At 43.6% G+C, this 25344-nt stretch overlaps 1 protein-coding gene across 2 annotated transcripts; it reads left to right on the top strand.

Moving 5' to 3' along the window:
* The first annotated feature begins 305 nt into the window (after nt 1-305).
* On the top strand, nt 306-25087 carry Itm2b (integral membrane protein 2B). 2 transcript variants are annotated; one of them, XM_051160820.1, is made up of 6 exons: nt 306-480; nt 19427-19555; nt 21153-21359; nt 21808-21918; nt 23272-23422; nt 24834-25087. In XM_051160820.1, the coding sequence occupies exons 1-6, from the start codon at nt 364-366 to the stop codon at nt 24920-24922; spliced, it is 804 nt and encodes a 267-aa protein (XP_051016777.1). In that variant the 5' UTR covers nt 306-363; the 3' UTR covers nt 24923-25087. The 2 variants fall into 2 exon arrangements, with proteins under 2 accessions (XP_051016777.1, XP_051016776.1); XM_051160819.1 differs by having other exon boundaries at nt 328-480; nt 24837-25087.
* Nucleotides 25088-25344: the final 257 nt, after the last annotated feature.

Here is a 25344-nt window from a genome sequence, read left to right as displayed (position 1 = left end):
CCCACAGGGGCAACAAGTCCTAGCTCAACCAGGCGCGCCCTCCACAAAACCTGGCCAGACTCCCGCTGAATCTGAGGGGGCGGGGGGCCAGGGAGGGTTTGGCGTGAAGCCAAGCCCCGCCCCGCGCAAGGCCCCGTCCCCCGCCACAGACCACGCCCCTCCGGGCCCCTCCCCTCGCCCGCGCCCCAGCTGCGAGGCCGGGATCAGCGCTGCACTGGAGCCGCCGTCGTCGCGCAGTTCGCTGCTCCGCCGGCACAGTCGCGCCCTGAGCTCGGCCGACGAGGCTGCACCCGCAGCCGAGATCCCGCCGCCCGCGACCACAGCCTTCGCCGTTGCCGCCCGCAGGGCGCTCCAGGCCTCACCATGGTGAAGGTGACGTTCAACTCGGCGCTGGCCCAGAAGGAGGCCAAGAAGGACGAACCCAAGAGCAGCGAGGAGGCGCTCATCATCCCCCCGGATGCCGTGGCAGTGGATTGCAAGGTCCGGCCGGGCTGGGGTCGCGGGGCGGGGTCCCCGCGGCGGGGACGGGTGCTCGGACGGCCCACCGTTTCCGGTACCGTGGTGCGTGTGCAGCGGGCGGGGCGGGGTCCTGGCCCTGGCGACCCCCGTGGGCACAGGTGTACGAGCTCCAGCCGCTTTGCGCTTGGCTTGGTCGCCTGGGGATCTGCAGCGACAGGCACCGCCACCAGTTTGGCACTTTCTTCCAGTATAAATACTGTGCCTAAAATGGCTGACATCATAACAAGCCTTAAACCGCTGTTGTTTCCCACTTTTCGTTTCTAGGCTGAACAGCACTTGGACTAAGTCCAGCAACTGGAAGCATCTTAATTTTTAAAAAGCTTTTTCTTTTACAAACGCTCTTGCCTACAAACGGCCTTCGGTGTTGGCAGGTGAACACCTTGGGATCTGGACAGAGGAGAAGACAACAGTATACTGGGAGTAGTTCCCGGCTGCTGGTTTTATTAGTGGTACAAATATTCCAGGTGAAAGTAATTGCTGTTCTGGCTGTCCCCGTGTAACTAAGAGTTGAGTTTTAATTGTTATCAGCTTCTTTGTGGGGACTTCTGATTAAGTGAAATTAGAACCTAAACGTAGGAATTTCCTCCTGTCCCTACAAAATTCACACTCATTTCCCCACGCCCTCTGTTAGCACTGTAGAAGCATGAGGGAAGGAAGCTTTCACTGGATTCATTTTTTAAAAAATGACCTACAATAATATCCTTTTAAATATAAATATAATTGTTTCCACAGTTTTCCTACTGCTTCATCTTTAGGCTGCCGACACTTGGTATTCGGTAGATACCAACTGCAGGTGTTGCTTAGTTTTTCATTAATACTTTTCCATACCTGTTATCCATTGGGTAATTTTAGTTTTTAACTTAAAAAACAATCATTTGTGTCCATAGTACAAATAATAAGGGGTGTTTTGTTGTTTTCGTTTGTTTGTTTTATGATCTGATGACAACTACTATTAAGAAACAGGCCACTAATGCCTATAAAATTTGGAGACTGCAATGGCAATTTGGGCTGCTTGGATGTGTTTTCTGGAACCAGTCCAGTTAAAAGCAAACATCGGGTTGATTTTTAAACGACTGCCTTCCGTTGGGATAGGAAGTGGGAGCTGATCCCCTAAAGGGATTAAAGGTTCTGGTTTTAGTATTGTTTTCCTGAACCCCCGCGCAGACATTCTTGGTCTTGAAAAAGGCTTAGAATTCACAGGTGAAAATTGCCATGGCAAATTATCATATCTCTTTGTCAGAAGCACCTTTTATCTAAAACAGACCGGTAGCAAAGTACCCAGTCACAACAACCTTTTCTTGTTTGTGGAGTCTCATCTAGTCCAGATAAGCCTTGAACTCTGATCTTCCTTCATCTTCCTCCCAAGTACTGGGATCACAGGTGTGCACAACCATGCCCAGCTTCAAATATGCATTCTCAGTGATATTACAGAGGCATATGATCTTTAAAGTCTTAGGCTATATAACTCCTCCCACGCTAAGAAAGTATCAGTGATGTCATTTCTCTGTCCTTTATTCCACTGTTGTGAAGGTTTGAAACTCTAGACAAACACGAGAATTCACTTTGCTGTGGGGCTTTGAATTAAGACTGTTGGCAAGTCTTGTCATTTCAGAAAGTGCTTGTCCTTTATGAAGTAGTGCTCTTATTTTCAAAGCACTTAGGGTTCTCATATGCTCACCATAATTGAATTGTTTATTTCAGAGTAACTATTTATAGCTCTATACTTTGTTTCTATTTCTTAATTTCTCTGATCTCTAGATCCAAAGAAAAATACTGGGATTGAGCAGTGAGGGCTTATGTCACAGCTAAATTGGTTAATTAAAAAAAAAAAAAAAAAAACAGAAGTCACAGCCAATTGGTTAATTAAGAAAAAAAAAACTAATTCTTTTTTCAGCTCTAAGCTGGAAGCCTTCCTTTTCCCAGTGGAGGACACAATATCTCTACATTGAAAGTAGGAAGGATAGAGGAAAAGCCTGCTTAGTGAGAGACGCTTGTGAGAAAACTGATCTCATCAGAGCTGCGGAGTGATTACATAATGTTCTGGTGCTCCTTTGGGCTGGACTGTGTAGCAACCACCTTGTCTGACCGCCTGGGCTGGGAACAGAATTAGCCCTAATGTGTTCTGCCTGGGGCATTTGCTTTGGTCAAGAGATCCAATCTGAGCTAGTTGTGGTTGAGAACTCCCGAAAGAAAGCATTTTAACACTTTCACACAGCAGCAGTGGACCAGTTATGACAAAACGTGCTTGAGGCTTCACCCCTCTGGGATCCACTACCCTGTGCCATAAGAATGCTGAGCTCCCTTGTCACTGTCTTATGTAACATACATTCCTGTGCTTTTACACTGCTCTCACTGTCTGCCGTTTCTTTCCCTGCATGAGAACCTTCTGGAAGCCCCTCCACTGCTCCATTATTGTTTCAGCCTTGCCTTCGAATTAGCTGTTCCTTCCAGCAGCTATTTCTTTTTAATTACATTATCCCAACTAGCTGGCATTATTATTATGTTTTCCTTCCACATTTTTCTGTTGACTGTCCTGTTTGTCTTCCTCCCAGACCTGTCCTGACTGACACATAGCTCTTAGAGGGGACAGACTCAGCAAATAATCGTATCATGATTTGTATGACAAAGGGTTAGTTTGAAATCATATAGATATGCTATGGTATAGGCGGCAGTCCTTGATTTTTGTGCTCAGTGCTTTCTTTGAACCTTGGGAAACTATCATGTATATGCAAGCACTAAAGAAAATACCGCCAACTACAACAGAAGCCCCAAATACGTCCTGATAAAACTTAACTTTTTAAGCATATATGTTAGTTTTTCCTTTTTTTTTTTTTTTCTCCTTGTAAGATATGAGGATAGAACCAGATGTTCTGCAAGGAGTTTTAAAAATTCTATGAAGATGCAAGGATTATATAAATTGCAGTTTTGCAGTAATTAAAACTGTTCTTTGGGGTTTCGCGACAGGCTCGCTCTCGTGGCCCAGGCTGGTCTTGAACTTGCTTTGTAGCTGATGATGACCTTGAACTCCTGGCATGTTGAGATTGCACTCACGTACCTCCACACCCCAATAACAATTCAATTGTTTCAGTTGTGGGGGAGAAACAAGTACCTCTTCTCCTGAACAAGACAATTTCCTTTCTTCCCTTCTTATGTTTACTTTGTTCCATCTCTCCCTTGAGTCCTGCTAAGAGGCAGTGGCCAAAGAAAAAGGAACTAAAAGGAAGCGAGGGTTATATAAGCAAGTTTTAGTGTTTTTGCTTCCCTCACTGAGGAGCAGGGGAGTAAGCAGCAACTCTTGCTGCAGTGCCTGCTCAGGAACCGCGTTCTCTCTTCCTTAGACAGCCACACAAGCTGTCGGTGACAGATTATATGAGGCACATTGCTTGCAGAGCAGGGAAAATGGGCACCGGAGTGAAAAAACACATTCTGAATTGTCACAAAATGGCTGGGTGGGTCCTATTTTATGCTTTCCGAGTTTTCTCTCTCTTCACAGTCAGGACCGGCTGCTTTAGTAATTTAGATTTCAGTTTGTAATGATGTTTTTGGTGTGTTTGTGGCTTTGAGGGGGTAGACGGAGGACATAAAACTGACTAGACACTCACTGAGACTTGTTGACCTTTACAGAGGGGCCGGGAGTTGGCTCGCCTTAGTCAGAGTGCGTCTCATTACCTATGAACATAATCTTGTGTTCGTAAACACTGACCTGTAAAAGTTCGTCATAGAGTAGATGTGGCTTTCCTAGAACTCATTGTAGACCAGACGGCCTGGAAGGTGCTGAAATCCTCCTGCCTCTGCCTCTTCATGCTGAGACCACTGTGCCTGGCTAGAGCCAGAAAAGCTTTCACATTGGGGGCCTGTGGATGTCTGAAGTGAAGATTTTATTCTGGGCGACAGATAAATTTCATCTGCATATCTCTGATGGGGGCACTCTGGCTTTTGAGGGTGAATAAGGGCAAATATTACTGTTTGGTCAGAGGACAAGTTAGGTGCCAGGTTGGTAGTCCCTGGGTGAATTCTGATTGGTATAATCAGAAACCTCTAAGAACTCATGAAATTCAGCTCTACCACCTAAGAGTTTTAATGTGAATAGCAGTATATATGTTTAAACGGGAAACACTAAAGCACACTTCTGATACAGGTATATTGACGGCGTCAGTGTTCACCCTACCAAGTGTTTATTATGTGTTGTGAAAGCTTGACCCATGTGTTAGTGCCCAGGGAGGAAAGCACGAAGCAATGATCTGAGCCGTTTCAGTTTCATCAAACCATAACCCAAATATTTGAAGTGGCTTCAAAAAGCTGCATTCTTTCTCAAAAAGGAGATGCTTTCTGAGGTCATGTTTTGACTAAAGTCTCTTGGAGCGCCTTCTGTGACACCGTGTTAGTAAAGAGCATCCTGGACAAAGAAATGGGGCAAAAATAAAGGCTCTCTCTTAACTGTTTGCCAGGAGTTCTACTTTTGTGGTCCTGGGAATAGAACGTAGGGCCTTGTACATGCTAGACCCCACCCCCGCCCTGAGTTATTTCTCTAGCCCTAAATGTGTCACTTTAATTAGAGCTTGGCGACCAGGCCCAAAGGAGGAGTTAGGGACTTTCCCACCAAAGGGTTCAGGCTGTAGCTCCTACCTGTTAAGATAAAGGACTCCAGGCTCCTGAGTTTAAAAGTGATGACTGAGTAGCAGCCCTGGGTGTGCTCACTTTCTGTGTAAGCTCTGCGAGGAACTTCACCATGATAGACTTTACAGGACAGATAGCTGCAAGGTCAAGGGTTAGGCTTAGTGGCAGAAGTGACCCGAAGAGCATCTTGTTAAACTTCCCACTTGAGAAAACGAATCCCATTACTCGGTATGCTAACTTTAAAAAAATTACTAAAACAAAAACTCCATTAAAAAAAAAAAAGCTCTTCGCTTAATTGTGGTTTTTTCACTTCATTCTGTATTTAGGATCCATAGTCTCGAAAGCTTTAAGCTCATGATATGTTACCAATAATTGAATGAAAAAAAAAAAACATTTTAATGAATTGCTGAATTTTAGTCCTTACATTGAGTTGTGGAGGGAAAAATTTTTTTTTCAGTAGTTGTTCCATTTCAGAGCAAAGTAGATGGATGTAGACTTTATTTCCAAACAGGAAAATTTAAATTGAGTTACAGAAATGAGAATATTAGTGTAGGAATGAGTGCCCTAACTTTGTGCTTAGTGTTTTATCATCTAATGCTGACAGGCTTCCTGGAGTGATTCATGACTTGGTGCTAACACAAATATGACTGAAGAGAGGTTAATGTTGAAATAAAATTTATAGTTTGGTTTATTAATGCCAGCAGTTTTAAGTTAAATATCAAATGTATTTGAGAAGCTGCTGCTCTGTGTGGCATTAGAACCGCTTGATTTTTTTTTTTTTTTTTTTTTTTTTTTTTTTTGACCTAGGGATTGGTTGGTTCGTTGGTTGAATTGGGCTTTCCTTTGATTGCCCAGGCTGGTCCAGGACCTATAGTTATCCTCCTGCCTCAGGCTGGAGAGTGCTGAGCTAACAGGTGTGAACAGTTGTTGCTGGCTGAAAATTTACTTCTTTCAAAATTTGAAATACTTGGATAAACATTTTTGGTTATACATCAAGTATACAACAAGGTAGTTGAATTCCATCTTTCTTTCTTTCTTTCTTTTTTTTTTTTTTCTAGACAGGGTTTCTCTGTGTAGCCTTGGCTGTCCTGGACTTGCTGTGTAGACCAGGCTGGCCTCGAACGCACAGCAATCCGCCTGCCTCTGCCTCCCAAGTGCTGGGATTAAAGGCATGTGCCACCACGCCCGGCAAACTCCATATCTTAAGGAACAAGCTTTGGTGGATTTTTAATATTCAAATTTTTAAGTTTCGTGTGTGTGTGTGTGTGTGTGTGTGTGTGTGTGTGTGTGTGTGTTTTAGACAAGGTTACAGTGAAACCCTGGTTGCCCTGGAACGCAATATATAGACCAGGCTGGCCTTAAAACTCACAGCAATCCACCTGTCTCTGTATCCTGAATGTGCAGACATGAGCTGTCTGACCTGTCTCTGAATCTTTAGCTTTTAGTGCCAAATTATTTTTAGAAATTAAGTTCATTTTTCATAGTGAATATATGAAGCTTAATTCTTAATATTTTTTTTCTCAAATATGATTGTAATATTTACTTTAAAAGCTTTTGAAATAGGGTCTCACACTGTAATCTAGGCTGACCTGGGACAGGGTGACACCCCATCCCCCACCTTGCCCTGAACTCAGGGCAGCTTCCTCTCTTCTTCTCCTGGGTCCCTTAGCTTCAGGCTTGAGCCACTGTGCCTGGTTAAAGTTAATTACCATAAAAAGCAAACAGCTTTTATTTATTTTTCTCTCTTTCACCCTCTCCCCCTGCTTTTTGAGACAAGAACTTGCTTTGTAACCCAGGCCAGCTTGAAGTATGCTGTGGAGACCGGACTGGCCTCAAACTCATGGCATTCCATCTGCCTTGGGGTCCCTAGGTCCTAGGATTGTAGGCAGGCACCAGCATGCCTAGCCAGGAAGGCAGTTCTCAATGTTAATTAAATTGCTTAGATCACTGCAGTGGCCAAAAGATCCCCATTAAACAGGGAAGGTGACTTTGAGAGACAGATCCGCTTAGGTCACTGTTAGTCATTTAGTTGTTCTTACTTTTCTTTTTTTTATTTTTATTTTTATTTTTATTTATTTTATTTTATTTTTGGCTGGTAAAGAGAGTTCCCAGCTCATTGGTTTTTAGCTAGAACAGGACAAGGCATGCTAAACAGTATGGCAAATTCAATGCCTTTCATGCCCAAGAAAATGAATTGATAAAACTGGATTTTTGCATACTTCAGCAAGTTAGACTTTCTTTGGTTTTTCATTTAAAAAAAAAAAAAAAATCAGGTCCACTGTTTGTACCCTGCTGCTGGTGGTAGGCCAACATTCTACCACTTAGTAGCCTACAGTACTGCACTTTTAAAGGCAAATCAGGATTGTCATTTAAATCCATATAATAATTTAGCTAGAAACACTAATGGCTGGACATGGACCACCATTTTATAATCTCTTTTCATGTAGAAAGGAAGCTAGCAAAGCCTGGCTCTTGTACTCAGGTGAGGTGCACAATTTGGCTTTCTTTTCTTTTCTTTCTTTCTTTTTTTTTTCTTTTCTTTTCTTTTCTTTCTTTCTTTTTTTTTTTTTTTTTTTTTTCTTTTTTCTTTTTTTTTTTTTTTTTTTTTTTTTTTTTTGGTTTTTCAAGACAGGGTTTCTCTGTGTAGCCTTGACTGCTGTCCTGAACTCACTTTGTAGACCAGGCTGGCCTCGAACTCACAGCGATCCACCTGCCTCTGCCTCCCAAGCGCTGGCATTAAAGGCGTGCGCTACCATGCCCGGCCACAACATGGTTTTCTATGGCATTTTTTATTTTTAAGTGATTAGAGGAAAGAGAATGAAAAAAATAGTACCCTTCCTTTTTGTCCAGTACCTTCATTAATGGGGGGTTAGTGATGACAGTTTGGTCATCAGTACAGTTTAGTGATGGAAACTCAAGCGTTGCAGGTCAGGTTTGACCCTTGCCTTGGTCTTTCAAGTGCTGTGTTGACTAAATCCCCTCAGATCTCTGCATCTGTTTCTCTCAGCAACACAGTGGCTATAGGACTCAGAAGCCACGCCCCTCGCCCCTGCCTGCCGGTCCCACTTTAGACTATCACTTCTGCGGTACTGCTCTGAATGCCCCCAGCTCGTGCCAATTATAGAACACTATTGACACTTGTTCTGGAACCCTTCAACATAAAAACCATTAGGATCTTTACGTGCGTGTGTGTGTCTCCAGTACATCTTAGGTACTAATAGAATTAATTCAGTTTTGAGATGCAATTAGTCCTGCAGTATCTTAGGGGAACACACTTTCAGAGGCTGCGGTGCAGTTACACACAGCAAATATTATGCTTGAGTCACAGATCATTTTACATGTGTGAACCTGAACTAATAACCCCGATCAGTGTGGAAAGAATTTTGCTACCAACTTGGAAAATGGACTTACTTTTCTTGTACAATCTGCCTTCATTCCTTAAGGGCAATCACTATTCTAACGTAAGTGTCCCTCCTCTCCTTAGAGACACATTCTAATGTCGGTGCCCTTAAATTAATCAGAAGCAATTATGTTCACTCCTAGTCTCTTATTACCGTGTGGCCACCAGGCCACTCTGTGGCTTCGCTGAGCAGGACGCAGGCTGGGGTGTTCATGCCTAGCACACTGCCCAGCTGTACGTGGTGATCTGGCATCCACACTTCTCTGCATCGGGGATTCTCAATCATTTTGGTCCCAGAACCTCTTGCGTGAAAGTTAAACGTTGCTCATAAACCCAAGGAGCTTTTGCGTTCTCCAGATTTTACATAAAGAGATATTTACTATATTAGAGAGAAGACAGAGTATGTCTACAGCTACGTTAACACAAACAGCTCTTCTGTGAGTCACAAACATTTCCAAACAACTCAAACAGTTTAAAAGTACTACTCCCAGAGCCGTGCAGTGTGCTTAGTGACCAGTTTGACAGAAGACAGCTGGAGTGTGCACGCCCGTGTTGTTGGCTAAGATGGCATGCATGTAGCTTGTGGGGACTGTGCTGCCCACTAGAGAGAATGAAAGGGAAAACAGCCTCATACCTTTATTAGGAAAATAACAGGACTGTGTTTCCCTGAGGGTGCTTGTGAACCATATTTGGGGAGCAGTGACCAGGAGCACTTGCTTATACTGCTTTCTCATGTTATTTCCAACAAGCTTGATTTTTTAATTTTTCTGCAATTTCAATACTAACTGTCAGTGTCCATATGAAAGATGGGTATAGTCCCGCGTGTGGGTATGTGTTCTTTCACTACATGCACACTCTGTTCTCTTTGTATGTGCCACTGCTTTTATTGTACTGGGCCAGTTCTGTTTACCCCAGAGTAATGCGCATGCTTGCATTTCTGCCTGTCTTGTATAAAACTTTTTTCTTTTGTCTGGATTTGATCCTTGTTTCTTGGAGGTGGAGAGAATGTGGCTTAGTTTTCTGTGTATTTTTTGGTTGTAGTCTAATTGCCTTTCTGTATCTTCAGACTCACCGGAGAGTCAGTGGGTCGTTCTGGGTTGCATTTGCCTCCGTGTGTTTGATCTGCTTAAAAAAAAAAAAAAAAAAAGTCTAATTAAAAATGTGTAGTCTTGCATAGCTGAGTGCCCTGATCCCATCTTCCTTTTTTCCATCTTTCCTTCTCTCCCTCCTTTCCTTTCTCTGTCCTCCCTCCCTCCCTCCCTCCCTCCCCGACAGTCTCCTTCTGTAGCTGGCCTAGAATGATGTAGCTCACACGTTCCTTACACTCACACTGGTGTTCCTGTCTCAGCGTCCCAAGCACTGGCATTGCAGGCGTGCACATTCCCAGCTGGTCCCCTCCTTCCGTTGATGGTTTGGTATCAAATGCCACCTCAGCTGTGTTTGCCCGGTGCCGTGGAACATGCGCCATGTCTCCTGGCCTCCTGCTGCTGCTGCTGCTGCTGCTGCTGCTGCTCTGGTTTCTAGTTCTCCGTGCATTTCCTTCCTGGCTTCGTGCTTGCTCTCCCTCTGTAGAAGCTTGAGGCCCACCTCCTCATGCCGTGGCATTTTCCCTCTGGGAGACTTTGTTGATAGGTTCTCCTGGCGATCATTTCTGTGGGGCCGAAGGTTCGTTTGCTTTGCCTTTACCATTATTTCATTGGGTTTTCAGAAGCTAAACATTAGCTGAAAATCAATATTAGGACTTCCAGCTCTGCCGTCACCGTAGCTTTTGAAAGTTTAATTAGAATATTCCCTTTGCACTAACAATAGGCCTAATGATAATTAATAATGGATAATAATGGAAACCGTCTGGATTATTGGCACTAATTTAAGACCTCACAAGATGGCCTAGAAAAATGAGTCGCCATTCTCTGAGCTCCTCTCCAAAGAGCCAAGACTTCTGGCTTCACGAGGAATTCTGAAGACAGCTTACTACCAACTTTGGGATTTTGCTTTACACCTAACTTTGAGTTTTAATTTTCAATGAATGCTTTAAACTGTTTTCTTTTTTTCTATTTTGTCAGTGTCTTGCAGTATAGCCCTGGCTTGACTAGGACTTGCTATGTAGACCAGGCTGGCCCTGAACTTGGACTGATCCTTCTGCCTCTGCTTCCTGAGTAGTGCTGATTGCAGGTGTTCATCACCATGCCTAGCCTTTCGTTATGTCTTGGGTTTTCAAGATGTATTTGAAAATGTACATGCTGACAACCTGAATATTCTGGTACCATTTTGCCTCATATGTATATGGTTTCAGTATTCTCTCATAAATACTATGCTGTATAATTTGATGAACAGTAGAGAAATGTCCTATGAACTTGACAACATGTTAAGAGATGTCAGCTCTACTTTGATGAGAAAAGTATATCCCTTGGTCCAAGAACCAGAGGCATGGTAGAATAAGAAGCCAAGATCAAATGTTTGCCATTGATTAAAATTTTATTGATTCATTTATGGGTTCCTAATCAAGGTCTCATATAGTCCAGGCTGGCCTCAAATCTAACCCTATGGTGGAGGATGATCGCGAATCTCTGATCTCCCTGCCCTTGTGTCCCAAGCATCATAGTGGTGAGGTGACACACAGGCACCTCCACTGTTATCAGTGCTGTCTACGTTCAGCGCAGACAGTAGAGCCATTGAATCAAAGCGCTTCCCACCCAGCTACCTGGAGAGACCCGTGGACCTGCGCTCAGGAGACCGAGGGTACTGACCTAGTACTTAGTAGTACTCTTTGATTCTGCCATGTGTTGCAGAGCTCATACTCAAGATCCCCTTGCTCTCAGGCTCCTGAGTGCTGAACTGCAGCTGTCTGTACCATTGTGCCCAGCTACTTAGTCATTGTGTTTAACTTTCCAGTTTTCAAGCTTGGATGGGAGATCTTCATTGAGGTATTGTCACATTTAAGTTATTTTAGACGGAGGTGCAATGTAGGTCAGTGTTTGAGCAGAAGGCCCTGGGTATTATACCTAACCTTGCGATAAGCTAATGAATAAGAAGAAATATAATTAATTTTATATTTTTCGAAAGAATACATGCAGAATAACCAAAGGTTCTACATACCAAATGGAATTGCTCACATTTTAATATAAGTATATGAAATTATTTTATTGCGTTTCGTTAAAATCCAGAGTTAGGACAGGCTTAGCTCTTTTTTTCTGGTCTTGACTCTCGGTTTTGTGATGAATTAGTTAGTAGTGGACCACCTGTGCCATGCTTGAAGGTTTTAGGAAGGCAGTTATTAGGGATGGTCAGATTCTGGTGGGAGGGCAAAAACTGTGTTCGCCAGCTTGTTTGTTCCTGGTAGAGACTGTGTTATTAACAACAAGTAAAGTTGGCAGCAGTGCTGCTTACAAAGGCCTGCCACTCATTTCTCCCTGCCTATAACACAGCACTGTGACCTGGACAGTCTACCAAAGTTTGGGTCATAAGTTGTCGTTGGTAAAGCTCCAGGAAGCCTAGAGTGAAATGATGCTCATCTTTAAACCGTGGGGGAAAGAACGAGATCTTAAACTGCACAGAGAAGGAATCGACTTAAAGTTACTCACAAATTAATGTTTAATAATCATTTGCTTTTGTTTCGGATACTCCCCTTTTCCCTAATGACACGGACTTGACTGATAAGCTCCAGCACCACATGCATTTATTTTATAGCCTGGCTGAACTTTTTGCTTTTAATCCTGACCTGCTTATTTGACCTAGGCATGTGCTCATTTTATAAGGTTTTATAGCTTTCTCAAAACATTACGCAATAGCCTGAGAGGTTATTTTTCTTCCTGTGTTGCTGCTTGAACTGTGTTAGTGTGAAGCCGTGTTGTCGACATCAGCGGTGCCACTAAGTGCTTTTTTTTTTCTCCCATCCTCCCCTGTTCTAAATATAGACTAACTCGATAGCTCCCGATCCAACATGGCGCTTGTGCTTCCTAATTTCAGCTCAATACTAATTAACTTGGCTGAGGCGGCTGTGAACTGTGGCACTTAAATGCAGAGAGAAGCTTTCTGCTCCTCTCAGCGCATGCTCAGCTCTGGGAACTTGCTTCCTGTTTAGGTGTCAAAGGTAATAGTCCTATGTGGACCTTGTCAGTAATGTTTATGTGTCAAAGGTAATAGTCCTATGTGGACCTTGTTAGTAATTGAAACGATGGCAGGCCTGTTTGAAAGGCAAACCTGGAAGTAGAATTTATATACTGATGGGGGGATGAAGACGAAACCAGTGTTTGCTGTCCCTAACAGACAGTTAACTTCCCAGCCTGCGGTGATTCTGTTTCACTTACATCCGATGCCCTTGGGAACAGATGCTGTTGGTGGTGGACAGGTCACAGGTGACTTTTTGATGGTCTGCTGAGAACAGTGACCTAACATTGAAGCCAGCTGAGCAGAGCATTTCCCATTGCTCTGAACCTACCGCGCTGCAGGCCTGGTGGCCCACGCTGGTAATCCTAAGTACCGGGAGGCCGAGGCAAAGACTAGCGCAGTGCAAGGGTTGCCTGAGCAACTCCGATCTTACCTCAGAATGGAAAGTTTTAAAAGAAAAGAAAAACGAGCCGGAGATAGAGTGCTTTTCTAGGGTAGACTCTAGGTACAGCTTCTAATACCAGAGGGGGAGAAAAGCTCAAAAAAAATTATTTTTCATATTTAAGGCTACTTTTATTATCTTAGGAAATATTTTCGACTTCTCTGGGGAAGGGAGTTATGGCACAAAAATGAAGTTTCAACAAAAGTTTTGTAAGTACCATACAGGCCGCTGACCTGAGGGTCTTGTGACGACACCTGTAGAGGAGGTGCACCGTTAAGCTGTGGGACTCTCCCAGCGCATCGTGCCGAGCCAGGCGGTGCAGCGGCTTGAACCAAGCTTTGAACACCACAGTCAGCTGCTCTAGTGCTGAGCCACACACACAACCTCTCCTTCCTGACTTAAACATTTTTGTTTTGTTTTGTTTTGCTTTGCATACAAGGAAATACCAAAATCTTTTTTTTTTTTTTTTTTTTTTTCCTTTTAAGTGGAGCTAGCATAGATTTATTACATAAAAGTGAAGAAAGAATTCCCAAGACCAGGAGGGGCTCCAGGAGAGGAATATCTCCAACATCATCTCCAAGGGACAGTCTTCGGATTGTTTCCGTATGTGATGCCCTGCCAGAAGTTACCTATATCAGTCCAGCATAATTAAAAATGTACATTTCTAAGTAAATCTATTTCTGAAGGTTCAGTAGTTAATGCGATTTTGAATTAAGTATATTAATTATTTTCTCTATTTTTTCCTTTGTATGTTCTGTCTTATTTTTTTTTATACCTAATATTTTTATGTCATGGTCTCCCCCTCCCCCCACCCCCCAAACTGTCTCTGTTTGGAACATTTAGTTATTTGTTCATTCATTCATTCATTCATTCATTCACTCACTCATTGGGACAGGGTCTATTGATTGCCGCTGGCCTCTGACTTACTATGTAGCTGAGGGTAACCTTCGATCTCTGCTCCTGCCTCTCCATCCTCAAGGCTGAGGTGACAGGTGTGCCCAGCACAGCTGGATTTATGCAGGGGTGCTAAAGACCAAACCCTTCATATGCTAGACAAGGGTTCTAGCCACTTACCTACAGCCCTGGCCCTGTAGTTTTTACTAGTTGACATTGCTTCCCCCTTAGGATCATAGCTTCTAAGACACCACTGTGAGATTTACCATGAAATTTAAAACATTACATTTGAATGACTTTAGAAAATATCTCTTTAAAAGCTCCGTGCTCCATTCCTCATGTAGATAAGGTTCAAGTAGAATTAGCAAAGTTTGGGAAGTATTTATTGCTTTGAAACAGAATGAAAAAAAATTTTTTTTTTAATTTTTATTATTAATTTATTCTTGTTATATCTCAATGGTTATCCCATCCCTTGTGTCCTCCCATTCTTCCCTCCCTCCCCTTTTCCCCTTATTCCCCTCCCCTATGACTGTTCCTGAGGGGGATTACCTCCCCCTGTATATGCTCATAGGGTATCAAATCTCTTCTCAGTAACCTGCTGTCCTTCCTCTGAGTGCCACCAGGTCTCAGAATGAAAAAATTTTTAACACGTTTTCTTTGTGTTATGTTTATGATTGAAGCCTATTTATTGTAGCCCCTTAGGGAACTGATCAGGGTGACCCAATTCATAACTAATGGAAGTAAAACTGTTATCCTTCATTTTGTTTAAGATATAGTTAAGTCATCTTGCCCTAATGTCTGGTAAGATTTATTCCAACCAGTGCGTATTGTGGCCCTTTAGAGAGACTAGATCACTATGCCATGTCTGTGTTAGAGACTGGCCTGGGTTATGTGTGCACCCTGCATCCACTCTGCCCCTACACTGCGTGCCCTGCTTGCTTTCTTCTTAAACTTAAGTTGTCTAGGCTGCCTGCTAACTGCAGCCCTCCTTCCTCGGCCTCCCGAGTAGCTGAGATTAAAGACTTGGACCACTGAGCCGGACTCTATCTGCTGTTGAGGATCAGAATAGGCCAAGGTGTGCTTATTATAAACTGGGCTAAAATCTTGACTGTCAGGAAGATTAATGAGATGGTAATTATGTGGGGCCTGCGGGAGTTCTAAGCACAGTTAAGGTGCACCAATTACAGTGCCACACAGGGAAGGAAGTATGTGACTTTGGTTAAATCAGGCCAAGCAAAGTTACATACCCCGGAAGGGCTTGCTTATTAGTGAGCGTTCGTTTTTTTTAAAGCAGACTTGGACTCCCAATGCAGACTTTAACCACTAGAGTTAAGAGATAGAAAAACACTCCTGAGAACATGGGGGTGGGATTTTCCTCTTTTAAGTTATAAAGTGTGTGTTGGAGCACACACTAAATACAGGACCTCTGCTGTTCTGTTTCATAGTATGAATGTGATAAGTGGAAATCTATTTATCAGTTAATGTATATTTATATACATTATATAAATGAATAATTATTTAATGGGTGATTTGTTTTTTCCTTTTTGGTATTTTGAAGCAGGTTCTCATATAACAGACATTTATTTAGAGCTTATTTAGTATTTTTAAACTTTCATTTAATTTTATGTGTATGCCCATGTGCATCTGAAGGCATGTGTGCCATGTACGGATCCCAAGGTTCTAAGAGGTATTGGATCCCTGAGAACTAGAGTTAAATACAGATGGTTCTGAGCTGCCTGATGTTGGTGCTGCGGCCTGGGCTAGGCTCCTGGGCAAGAGCAGTCAGGCTCCTGAGCACTGGGTCATCTCGCCGGCCTGGCCTTGAACTCCTGATCCTCCTGTTTCTGCTTCAAGCCAGGTGCTGGGATTGTAGGCGTATGCCACCCTGTCCAACAGCGGGTGATGTTTAAGAACTAATCCTTAGAGCTGGGCGTGGTGGCGCACGCCTTTAATCCCAGCACTCAGGAGGCACAGGCAGGCGGATCGCTGTGAGTTCGAGGCCAGCCTGGTTTACAAAGTGAGTCCAGGACAGCCAAGGCTACACAGAGAAACCCTGTCTCAAAAAACAAACAAACAAAAATAATTGATCTTTAGTACAATAATTTGTCTTTGTTAGATTTCCAGCAGTTTTACATTTTTCTCACCCTGTGCCTGTTGTCAGCTGTTTCCTGGCTGGGGTGTCAAGAATTGCATCGAGAAAAAACAGACTCAAATGTAATGAGCAGCTTTGCACACCTGACTAGGATGGCAACGGTGTGAGTTTTAGTAAACCAACAGGTACCAGGTCTGCTCTATTCGGTGTTTTGGTCTGTTTGGTTTGTTTGGTTTTGTTTTTTTAATTCTTACTTTTGACACTATAGTCCTGGCTGACCTGGCACACACTTTGTAGCCCAGGCTGGCCTTGAATTTGTGACAGTTCTGCCACAGCCACCACACCCAGCTTAATGAGCAACTTTTATCTTGAACGTGCTTTATGCTTGCTCCGTGACTAGGATTGTGACGTGGGCCATCATGCCTGTCGTAGCTGTGTTCATTTGTAAACTGCTATTGATATGAAGCATGGTTTATCTACATTGGAGTTTCTTACAGGATCTCGGCCAGTGTGTTCCACGTAAGTGGCCTTCACAGATGCTAGGCTAAGTGCAGCCAGCCGCCTTTGGCGAGAGCCAGTTTGTTACGCATCATAAACGGTTGTGTTGTTCCCTCTCCGTTATCTTTCTGGCTGCGGATGCAGCTTTTGTGAATCATGAAAAGTTAAACAGCCAAGCTCTTTCTTCATTCAGTCATCAAATATCTGCACGTTAACTAAGTGCCAAGTGCGGTTTAGAGTTTCTAGGAATGTAAAATGAAAGAACAATAAGCACAGGGACCGACTAACCCAGTAGCAAGAGATAAGATCTAATATGCGCATTTCTAATGCAAGAAAACAAGTAGCTAATGGCAACATAGCGGAAACAGTCAGCGCTGCTGGGAGGCTCCCCGTGGGATGGACTTGGGCCTGTCATTTAGACACTGAGCTAGACCCTTGTTTATTTCTTTATTCTCAAGCTATGGTTCAGGTGCCGAGTGACGAGCTGCCTTTTGGATAAGTGCTCTAAAGTTAAGTTCTTTACCACATTCCTCTCTTCTCTTCTTCTGGAGCATGATTTTTAAAAATAACTTAAGAATTCAGCTCCATACCCTTCGTGGCCTGCCCTAGTTCCCTTTCTCCCTAGGATCCGTCTCACCACACTCACTGCTCGGCTGCCTCCTGCCTCCTGGGCAGTGTCATGCGTTCTGCCTTCATGACTTTATCCACTCTCTACCTGGAACATTGTCTTCTGCCCGGCAGTGTGTGTTTGCCTTGTATCCGTCCACACCATGCTCTCTCCCTGGGAAATCTCTCCTGTAGCTCACCCTGTCGCATGTGCTCTCTGCGTTCTTCCTGTCAGTGCCCGGATTTATGTTATTTTGTGTTTTATTAGATAGGAAAAGGAGTTTTGTGTGATAGATAAGGCTGGCCTAGAGCCCACCATGTTGTCAAGGCTGACTTCCAACTCACTGGCCATAGTGTCATGTGTGCCGCCCCCGCCCCTCCCCTCCCCCACCCAAGTGCTATGATTATGGGTATGCACCACCTGCATGGCTTTTTTTTTTGTATATTCATTTTCCAGAATGATCCAGCCTATCTTTTCCTTGGCAGAATCTATATTTCTGGTGCCTAGAGCAACTGTTCAAACATATTAGACACGTAATTTATCCTGACCTTATGGTTATTACGGAGTTAAAACGATAACTCAACAAGCCTGAGAACTCACTGTCTGTGTGACAGTAAGGCTGCATTTTCTTTCTCTGTGTCCACCCATGGTCCTTAGCTTTTCATGTATGTACTCATAGGGCAAGCCTGGCAGATAGGATTGGGTCTGTGCATACCTGGCCGTCTCAGCAGTTGATACCAAATGCTAGAGCAACCATTTTCATCTGTCACCCCATTCCCCTACACTTGCCCCCACCCAGAGAGTAATTATGCTAGGAACATTTTCTATCTCCTGGGGTATCTTTGTCAGGCAAGCTCAAGCAGACCTTGTGTGCTTTATGTTCAGGTCTATAAAGCTTTACTACAGTGGGATTCTAAGAGATTTTCACTAATAGGGCATCTGATAAATTCTTCCTGGTTCACTCCCTGTCCATACGATGTTTCATATGACTCACGGAACTAAACACCCACACGCAGTTGTGGATGAGAACCACCTAAAATGTATTCCTCGCCCACGCCGTTTGGTCTGAATCTTACACTGAATATTATTTATTATTCTGTATGATTCTGTGTTTAAAAACAAAGATTCCAGCCCCGTGAATGTAATGGGATATGCTAGTAATCCCAGCACCTGGGAAGCAGAGGCAGGAGGATGGTTACCATTTTGAGGTCAGCCTGGGCCACACAGTGAAAACCTCGCTCAACAAAATAAAGGGGTGGTTCTATCTAGCACGTGTTCTTGTTGGCCACGACACCTGGGCTCCACCCAATAGTGTCAGATACGATAAGATCTCTCTTATCTGAGAAATGAAAATGTAGAATTGTAGTTTCCGTTCGTTGCTATGTGACTCATGGCATTAGCCGTAGCTGCCCCCGCCCCCACCCTGGGCCAATACACACTGACTCACCCTGTTTTGGTTCATCATTCATCCAGTTTTCCCATCTTTGCTTATTTACATCCCGTAATATGGACTCAGGTTAAGGCTACCATTTTCTGATGAGGAGTCCATACTGGGCTTTAGTTTCAGTTCTTAAAAATAAAATGAAAGCCATTATCAAACTTGAGATTTGGGTAGGAGTGGAATTGTAGAATTAATTACAGGTAAGTGACTTTGCCCTGATTTTTAGGTTCTATCTATTCAAAGAGCTGTAGTGCCCTAACTTTTGCCAGTGTTCTTTAAGTTTTTCCTGCAGATTGCTAGGAATGGTTTTGTATCTGGAATGAAATCGATAAACTGCCTGTAGAGGTTAGCCATCTTATAAGCGATCCAACTCAGAAGTACCTTGGGTATTTAGTACAGCCTTACAGTACCATGGGACGAGGTTGTGTTGTTACCTTTTCCTGAATTTTAAATGTTAGAAGACGATGCCAAAAGTTGTATATGGAAAATAGAATTGTGGTTGTATTCCCGTTCAAGACAGTGCTAGTGGATGGCATATCGAGAGAAAAGACTTCTACCTAGAGTTCTCCCTGAGGACTAGTGTCCATCCCCTGGCGGAGGAGCCTCGGGGTGAGTCCTGGTGCCCCTCTTGCTCATTCCATGGTTGAGTTTGATCAGAGCCTTGACCGGTTTGGTCTTTATCTTTCTTAATAACCCCAAGCCTTCTGTGACTCTGCATATAAACCAGCTGTTCTACTCACTCCAGGACCCGGGCGATGCAGTCCTGTTTGGGTTCTGCATATTAACTGGCTGCTCTGTTCACTTTCTAGGACCCAGACGATGCAGTCCCGGTTGGACAGAGAAGGGCCTGGTGTTGGTGCATGTGCTTTGGACTGGCCTTCATGCTTGCCGGTGTCATCCTCGGAGGAGCATACCTGTACAAGTATTTTGCCCTTCAGGTAAGTAGAAAAATATATTTAAAATGTTTTAATATATTTATTTACTTATTTATGGGTGGAAGAGCATAGTCAGAGGACAGTTTGAATTTGGATCGTTAGCTTAGTGCCTCGTACCTTTATCCAGTGAACAGTCTTGCCAGCCTTGCAAAAATTATTATCTTTCTTTTTTTTTTCTTTCTATTGTGAATATAATGTGGTTCCTACCTTGTTTTTAAGTATGTACTTTCTGTCTAGAACCAAGTTACACTTTTGGACATGGATGATTTTTCAAAATGGACTTTCATTTTTCTACCCTAGCTAAGAGTAAAGAGATATATCATGAATTGCCACTTAAATGAATATATAAGCTACAGTGTTGACAGGTCTATCTCTGGACAGCCAGTTTGAGTCACTACATGCTAACTCTTGCTGTTGGGTTGTCTAAGAGTTGGGTGACATGCAGAGATGACGAGGTCACTTTTGGTGAGAGTTGCCTGTAACTTAGTGTATGTTGTACTCTCAGTGTGTTAAGACATGGATTCCACTTAGTTTATGATTTATGATCTCATCCCCTGAGCCCCAGCCTTAAGGAATCTTGGGGGAAATTTACCTTAAAGCTTTGAGGACTACTTCAAATGTTTTAGTGCTTCAAAGTAGGGAGAATTGCTTCATAATTAGATTTTTAAACTAATTTTGAAGTCGTCTTCCAGAGGGTCTGTGAACTTCAAGGTCACTTCTAGTCATCTTCAAGGTGAAGGCAGGCTCATAAACATTACTGAACTAATAGGGTGAATATATTTCAAAATGGACTTGGGTAGACAAGTCTGGCATTGAAGTTTCGACCCCTCTGCTTTCACCTCATGTGCTGAGGGTATAGGCATGTACTACTGTCACTCCTGGCTACATCTTTTTAAATGTAGTATTTTGTTTTGTTTTACAAGAATTATAAGATACAGAAAAATTAATTTGCAGCTCAACTGCCAAGAGAGACCACTTGGTACCAAAATATTTTGTCATACACATTCAGTCTTTATACATGCATACTGCAAACGTATTTTTATTACATACATTTATTTACTTATTATTGTGAATGGGTACCATCTGAGCATGGTAAGCCTTGCCTGCTGGAGGCACAAGGATCAGAAGTTTGAGGTTATCCTTGGCTATGTAGCAAGATACAGGGCAGCCTGGGCAACCTGAGACCCTGCCTCAAAAGAAAGGAAAACATCACCTGCCTCTGAATGTTGTCCGTGAGAGCTGCCCACAGCCAGGGGCAGGCCTGCACATTTTTCCAGATTCTCTTGATGCCAAGATGGCTTCCAGATTCGGTTTCTACCTACCACAAAGAGCAAAGTCAGCTGCTTCCTCCTTCTGAAAAGCTGGGGCGGGGGTGGGAGGTTGTCTTTTTTGTTTTGTTTTTTGTTTTGTTTTTTCAAGACAACTTCAGAACCTTGAGAGAACATTAGCTCTCTAATTAAACTGTCTGACTTGTCGCCTGAAAAGTAAGAGTTTGTAAGCAAAATGCTGCTTAGGTAGAGGTGGCAGCTTAAGTAAGGCTTGCGTTTAGAAGCCTATTTCCTGCGGAGTTGCTGAAGGACAATGTCTTCCAACTCTGTAGCCAGATGACGTGTACTACTGTGGGCTAAAGTACATCAAGGATGACGTCATCTTGAACGAGCCTTCTGCAGATGCCCCAGCTGCTCGCTACCAGACGATTGAAGAGAACATTAAGATCTTTGAGGAAGATGAGGTTGAATTCATCAGCGTGCCTGTACCAGAGTTTGCAGACAGCGATCCTGCCAACATTGTGCATGACTTTAACAAGGTGAGGTAATGTCCAGGGCTGAGACAGATCTCTCCATGATATATGCAGTTTTAATTTTAATAGTTGCTAAATTCTTCTATTTAGGGTTTACTTTTTACTTAAGAGAGAGGAGCGGGGGAGGGCTTGAAACTCCAATCCCGCATCTTATCCCAGCACTGGGGAGGCTGCGACCGGAGGATATCAATTTGAGGCCACCGTGGTCCACGTAGTGAAGTGCTGTCTCAAATGAGATAAACAAAATCAGACTTAGGTTCCCGGCCTCTGAGCCCCGGCCTTCTCACACTTCGCTGCCTGTGGCTTGCCTGCTGACCTCACTAAGGCCTTGATTTATTGAAATGTGAGTGATTTATAAGTTCTAAAGCCAGCCCACCTTGCCGGTACCATTCTTAGAAGCCCAGTCGCTGTGTATCTCAGGTACACTGACCTCTCTGAGACATGTTCTTTCCAGAAACTCACTGCCTATTTGGACCTTAACCTGGACAAGTGCTACGTGATTCCTCTGAACACGTCCATCGTTATGCCACCCAAAAACCTGTTGGAGCTACTCATTAACATCAAGGTATCAAGGGTCTCTGTTTCTGCTTAGTGCTGTTGGTACAGTGTCTTGGAATTCCCTGTTGAAAAGTTAGCCTTCTTGGCGCTCACACTTCTAGTGCAGCCAAGGGATTTACACAGAAGTTCTGAGACTCGGGTGCTGTTTCTTTTTATTTTTAATGCTTTAAATTTTAAAAATAACATTTTGAGAAATATCCAAAATTGGGCTGGAGAGATGGCTCAGTGGTAAAAGTGCTTGTCACGCAAGCCTGACAGTGTGAGCTCAATCCAGAAAACCCATAGTGGAAGGACACAACCAACTCCAGAAATTGTCCTCTGTCACCCATGCTCAGGCCTACACATACTATATCCATGCACGCGCACACATACATATTACACATGCGTGCACCCACACACAACACATGCATACATACATATACACACAGACACACTACACTTGCATGCACACAACATATACACACAGACACACTACCCTTGCATACACACAATACACACTACACATGTAATACACTATACACAGACACAACACATGCACACACACACAACACATACACAATAGTAGATACACATACACACTACACATGCACACATAATATACATACAACAGATATAACACATGCACACACATAACATATACACTGTATATGCACATACACACTACATACCCACACAAACTGTACACAGACACAGCACATGCACACACATACAGTACATACACAACAGTATGTAGCATATACAGTACACATGCAAATACAATATACACACAACACATGCATACACACTATAAACACACAGACACTATACATGCACACACTGCACAAAACACATGGACACACTATACGCACACAGACAACACACGCACACACACTATATACGCGCGCATATTACATGTATGTACACACACTACATATACATGCACACACTGTACACATACATAGTAAACGATAAATACATTGGAAATTTTTTAAAAATCCAAAACAATTTTTTCATCCCATTTAAACTTTGCTAATGGACTAGGAGATAAACGCTAACCAGGTACTTAATTCCGATGCCTCAGTGTTGGGCACGACTGTGTCCTAACAAAACCATTCGTATCACTGGGCATAGTTATGCATGCCTGTAGTCAGCCCAGTCTACATGGGAGGTCGAGGCAGAACAATCAGCTTAGTCTGGGAACTGAAGACCAGCTTGGGCAACAAAGTGAGATCCCACTTCAAAAACCAAGACTGTATTTATAAAAGCAGGTGGTTAGGTATCCATACACCCTGTTTTAAAACTGTCACCTAAGAATTTTGTCCACCTTCCTAGTTTGCTCAGTGCACACTTGAAAGCGCCGTGTCCCTCTCCCCCGCTGCAGGCTGGAACCTACTTGCCCCAGTCCTACCTTATTCACGAGCACATGGTGATCACCGACCGCATCGAAAACGTGGACCACCTGGGCTTCTTCATTTATCGGCTGTGCCACGACAAGGAAACCTACAAGCTGCAGCGCCGAGAAACGATCAGAGGTAAAGACAGTCAGGTTGTTCCTGCGACACTTAGGCATCTGTAGCGATGTTCCTGCCTGGTCAGAAACGAAAGGGAATCTGTGTCGTACTTTGCCAGTATTTCCAGGACTTAGAGTCATCGTAATCCCACGCCCACTCTTTCAGGAAGAGAAGGCCAGTCAGCGTGGAATGCTGTTGTCCTAAGATGCCCACCCTCCAGCTTGCGTGTAGAAAAGTCAGGTTCCCCCTTTCATCCCTGCCGTGGCCTGGCCACAGGGAAGGGGTGGGGGCCTCACTGTGGAGAGGTCTCCCTTCAGCCTTTTGATTGGATTCTCGGGGATCTAAGCTCTCACGAGGCCATTTACCTTTTCGATCAAGCTGAAGATAGTCACAGCCAGGTGACCTAGGGAGAAGCGTAGGTCAGGAGTCCAGAGCATTCACATAACCTGTGCAGCTTTGCCCAGCCACTCAGCCTTGCTTTCCCCCTTGGACAGTAAGAATAGCAGCATGTGCCCATTCTAGAAGCTCAGAGTGCCATCAGTGACACTGCCGTCAGTGACACTGCAGTCTGACTCTTTGGATTGCCTCACCCAGTAAAAGTACTTTCTTGGTCTTTTCTCGTACCTGTAACGACAGGTACAGGCTCATGGGTCATCTGAACTCTACCACTTGATTTCTTGCATTTAATAAGTTACTCTCTTGGCTCATAACCTTCCCCATCCAGTTCAGTAGACTGAAGTCTGTGTAACCTGATGTGCGGTTCTGCAGGCACATACAGCATGTGAGTCCACATTTCCCAGACCTTCGAGCTCACATACCTGTGTCTTAGGGTTTCGGTCCTGCCACAAAACACCATGACCAGAAAGCAAGTTGGGGAGGAAAGGGTTTGTTCAACTTACACTTCCACGTCGCTGTTAATCACCAAAGAAGTCAGGCCAGGAACTCAAACAGGGCAGGAACCTGGAGGCAGGAGCGGATGCAGAGGCCATAGAGGGGTGCTGCTTACTGACTTGCTCCTCATGGCTTGCCCAGCCTGCTTAATAGAACTCAGGAGCACCAGCTAAGGGGTGGAGCCACTTACCATGCCCTGGGCTCTTTCACGCCAATCACTAGTTAAGAAAATGCCCTACAGCCAGACCTTTTACTGGCATTTTCTGAATTAAGGTCCCTCCTTTCAGATAACTCTAGTTTATGTGTCAAGTTGACACAAGACAAGCCTGCATGACCTGTCAGCAGTTTGTAAAGCACTGTTAGCAGTTGCTGTGGCGTATGAAAAAAAGACCCAGTGGAGAACAAATTTAAAATGAGAAAATTATGGGATGGATATAGGGTAGCGCTGTGCTTCTTTCTTTCTCAAGAGTAGCTGAGAATTAATGTGAATATTTATTACTAAAGAACCACAAACTTTAAAAAAAAACTTTTCCTTCGCCAGCAGGTATTCAGAAGCGTGAAGCCAGTGACTGTTTCACCATTCGGCATTTTGAGAACAAATTTGCTGTGGAAACTTTAATTTGTTCTTGAGCAGTCAAGAAAAATGTGGGGAGAAATTCAATGCCACCGCATAACCCCCCGTTTGTATTTTGTGCAGTGATTGTTTTTTAAAATCTTCTTTTCATGTAAGTAGCAAACAGGGCTTCGCTGTCTTTTCATCTCAGTAATTCAATTAAAAACCATTATCTTAAAAAAAAGGAAACAACACCTTTTCTTTTTTCCAAGTGTGGTGTCTTTGATATTTGAATTAGCAAATATGTGGGGTCCTCTGGTAAGATTCACTTTTCCATAGAGCTTACATACTAGGAAGAATTTAAATTTTTTTGAAATTGCTTACCTGGATTTTTATGTGTTGATTCTGTACTTCCGAGAGGAAGGGTACCTGCAGAATAGTCACACGCGTATGTTAAGGGACCACAGTGACTTACTGTGGATGCGCGGAGCCCTGCTAC

This window comes from Acomys russatus, chromosome 18 (genome assembly GCF_903995435.1).
Source record: "Acomys russatus chromosome 18, mAcoRus1.1, whole genome shotgun sequence".
NCBI lineage: Eukaryota > Metazoa > Chordata > Mammalia > Rodentia > Muridae > Acomys > Acomys russatus.
The sequence above is the reverse complement of the archived record's forward strand: the minus strand, read 5'-3'. Positions and strand labels throughout refer to the sequence as shown.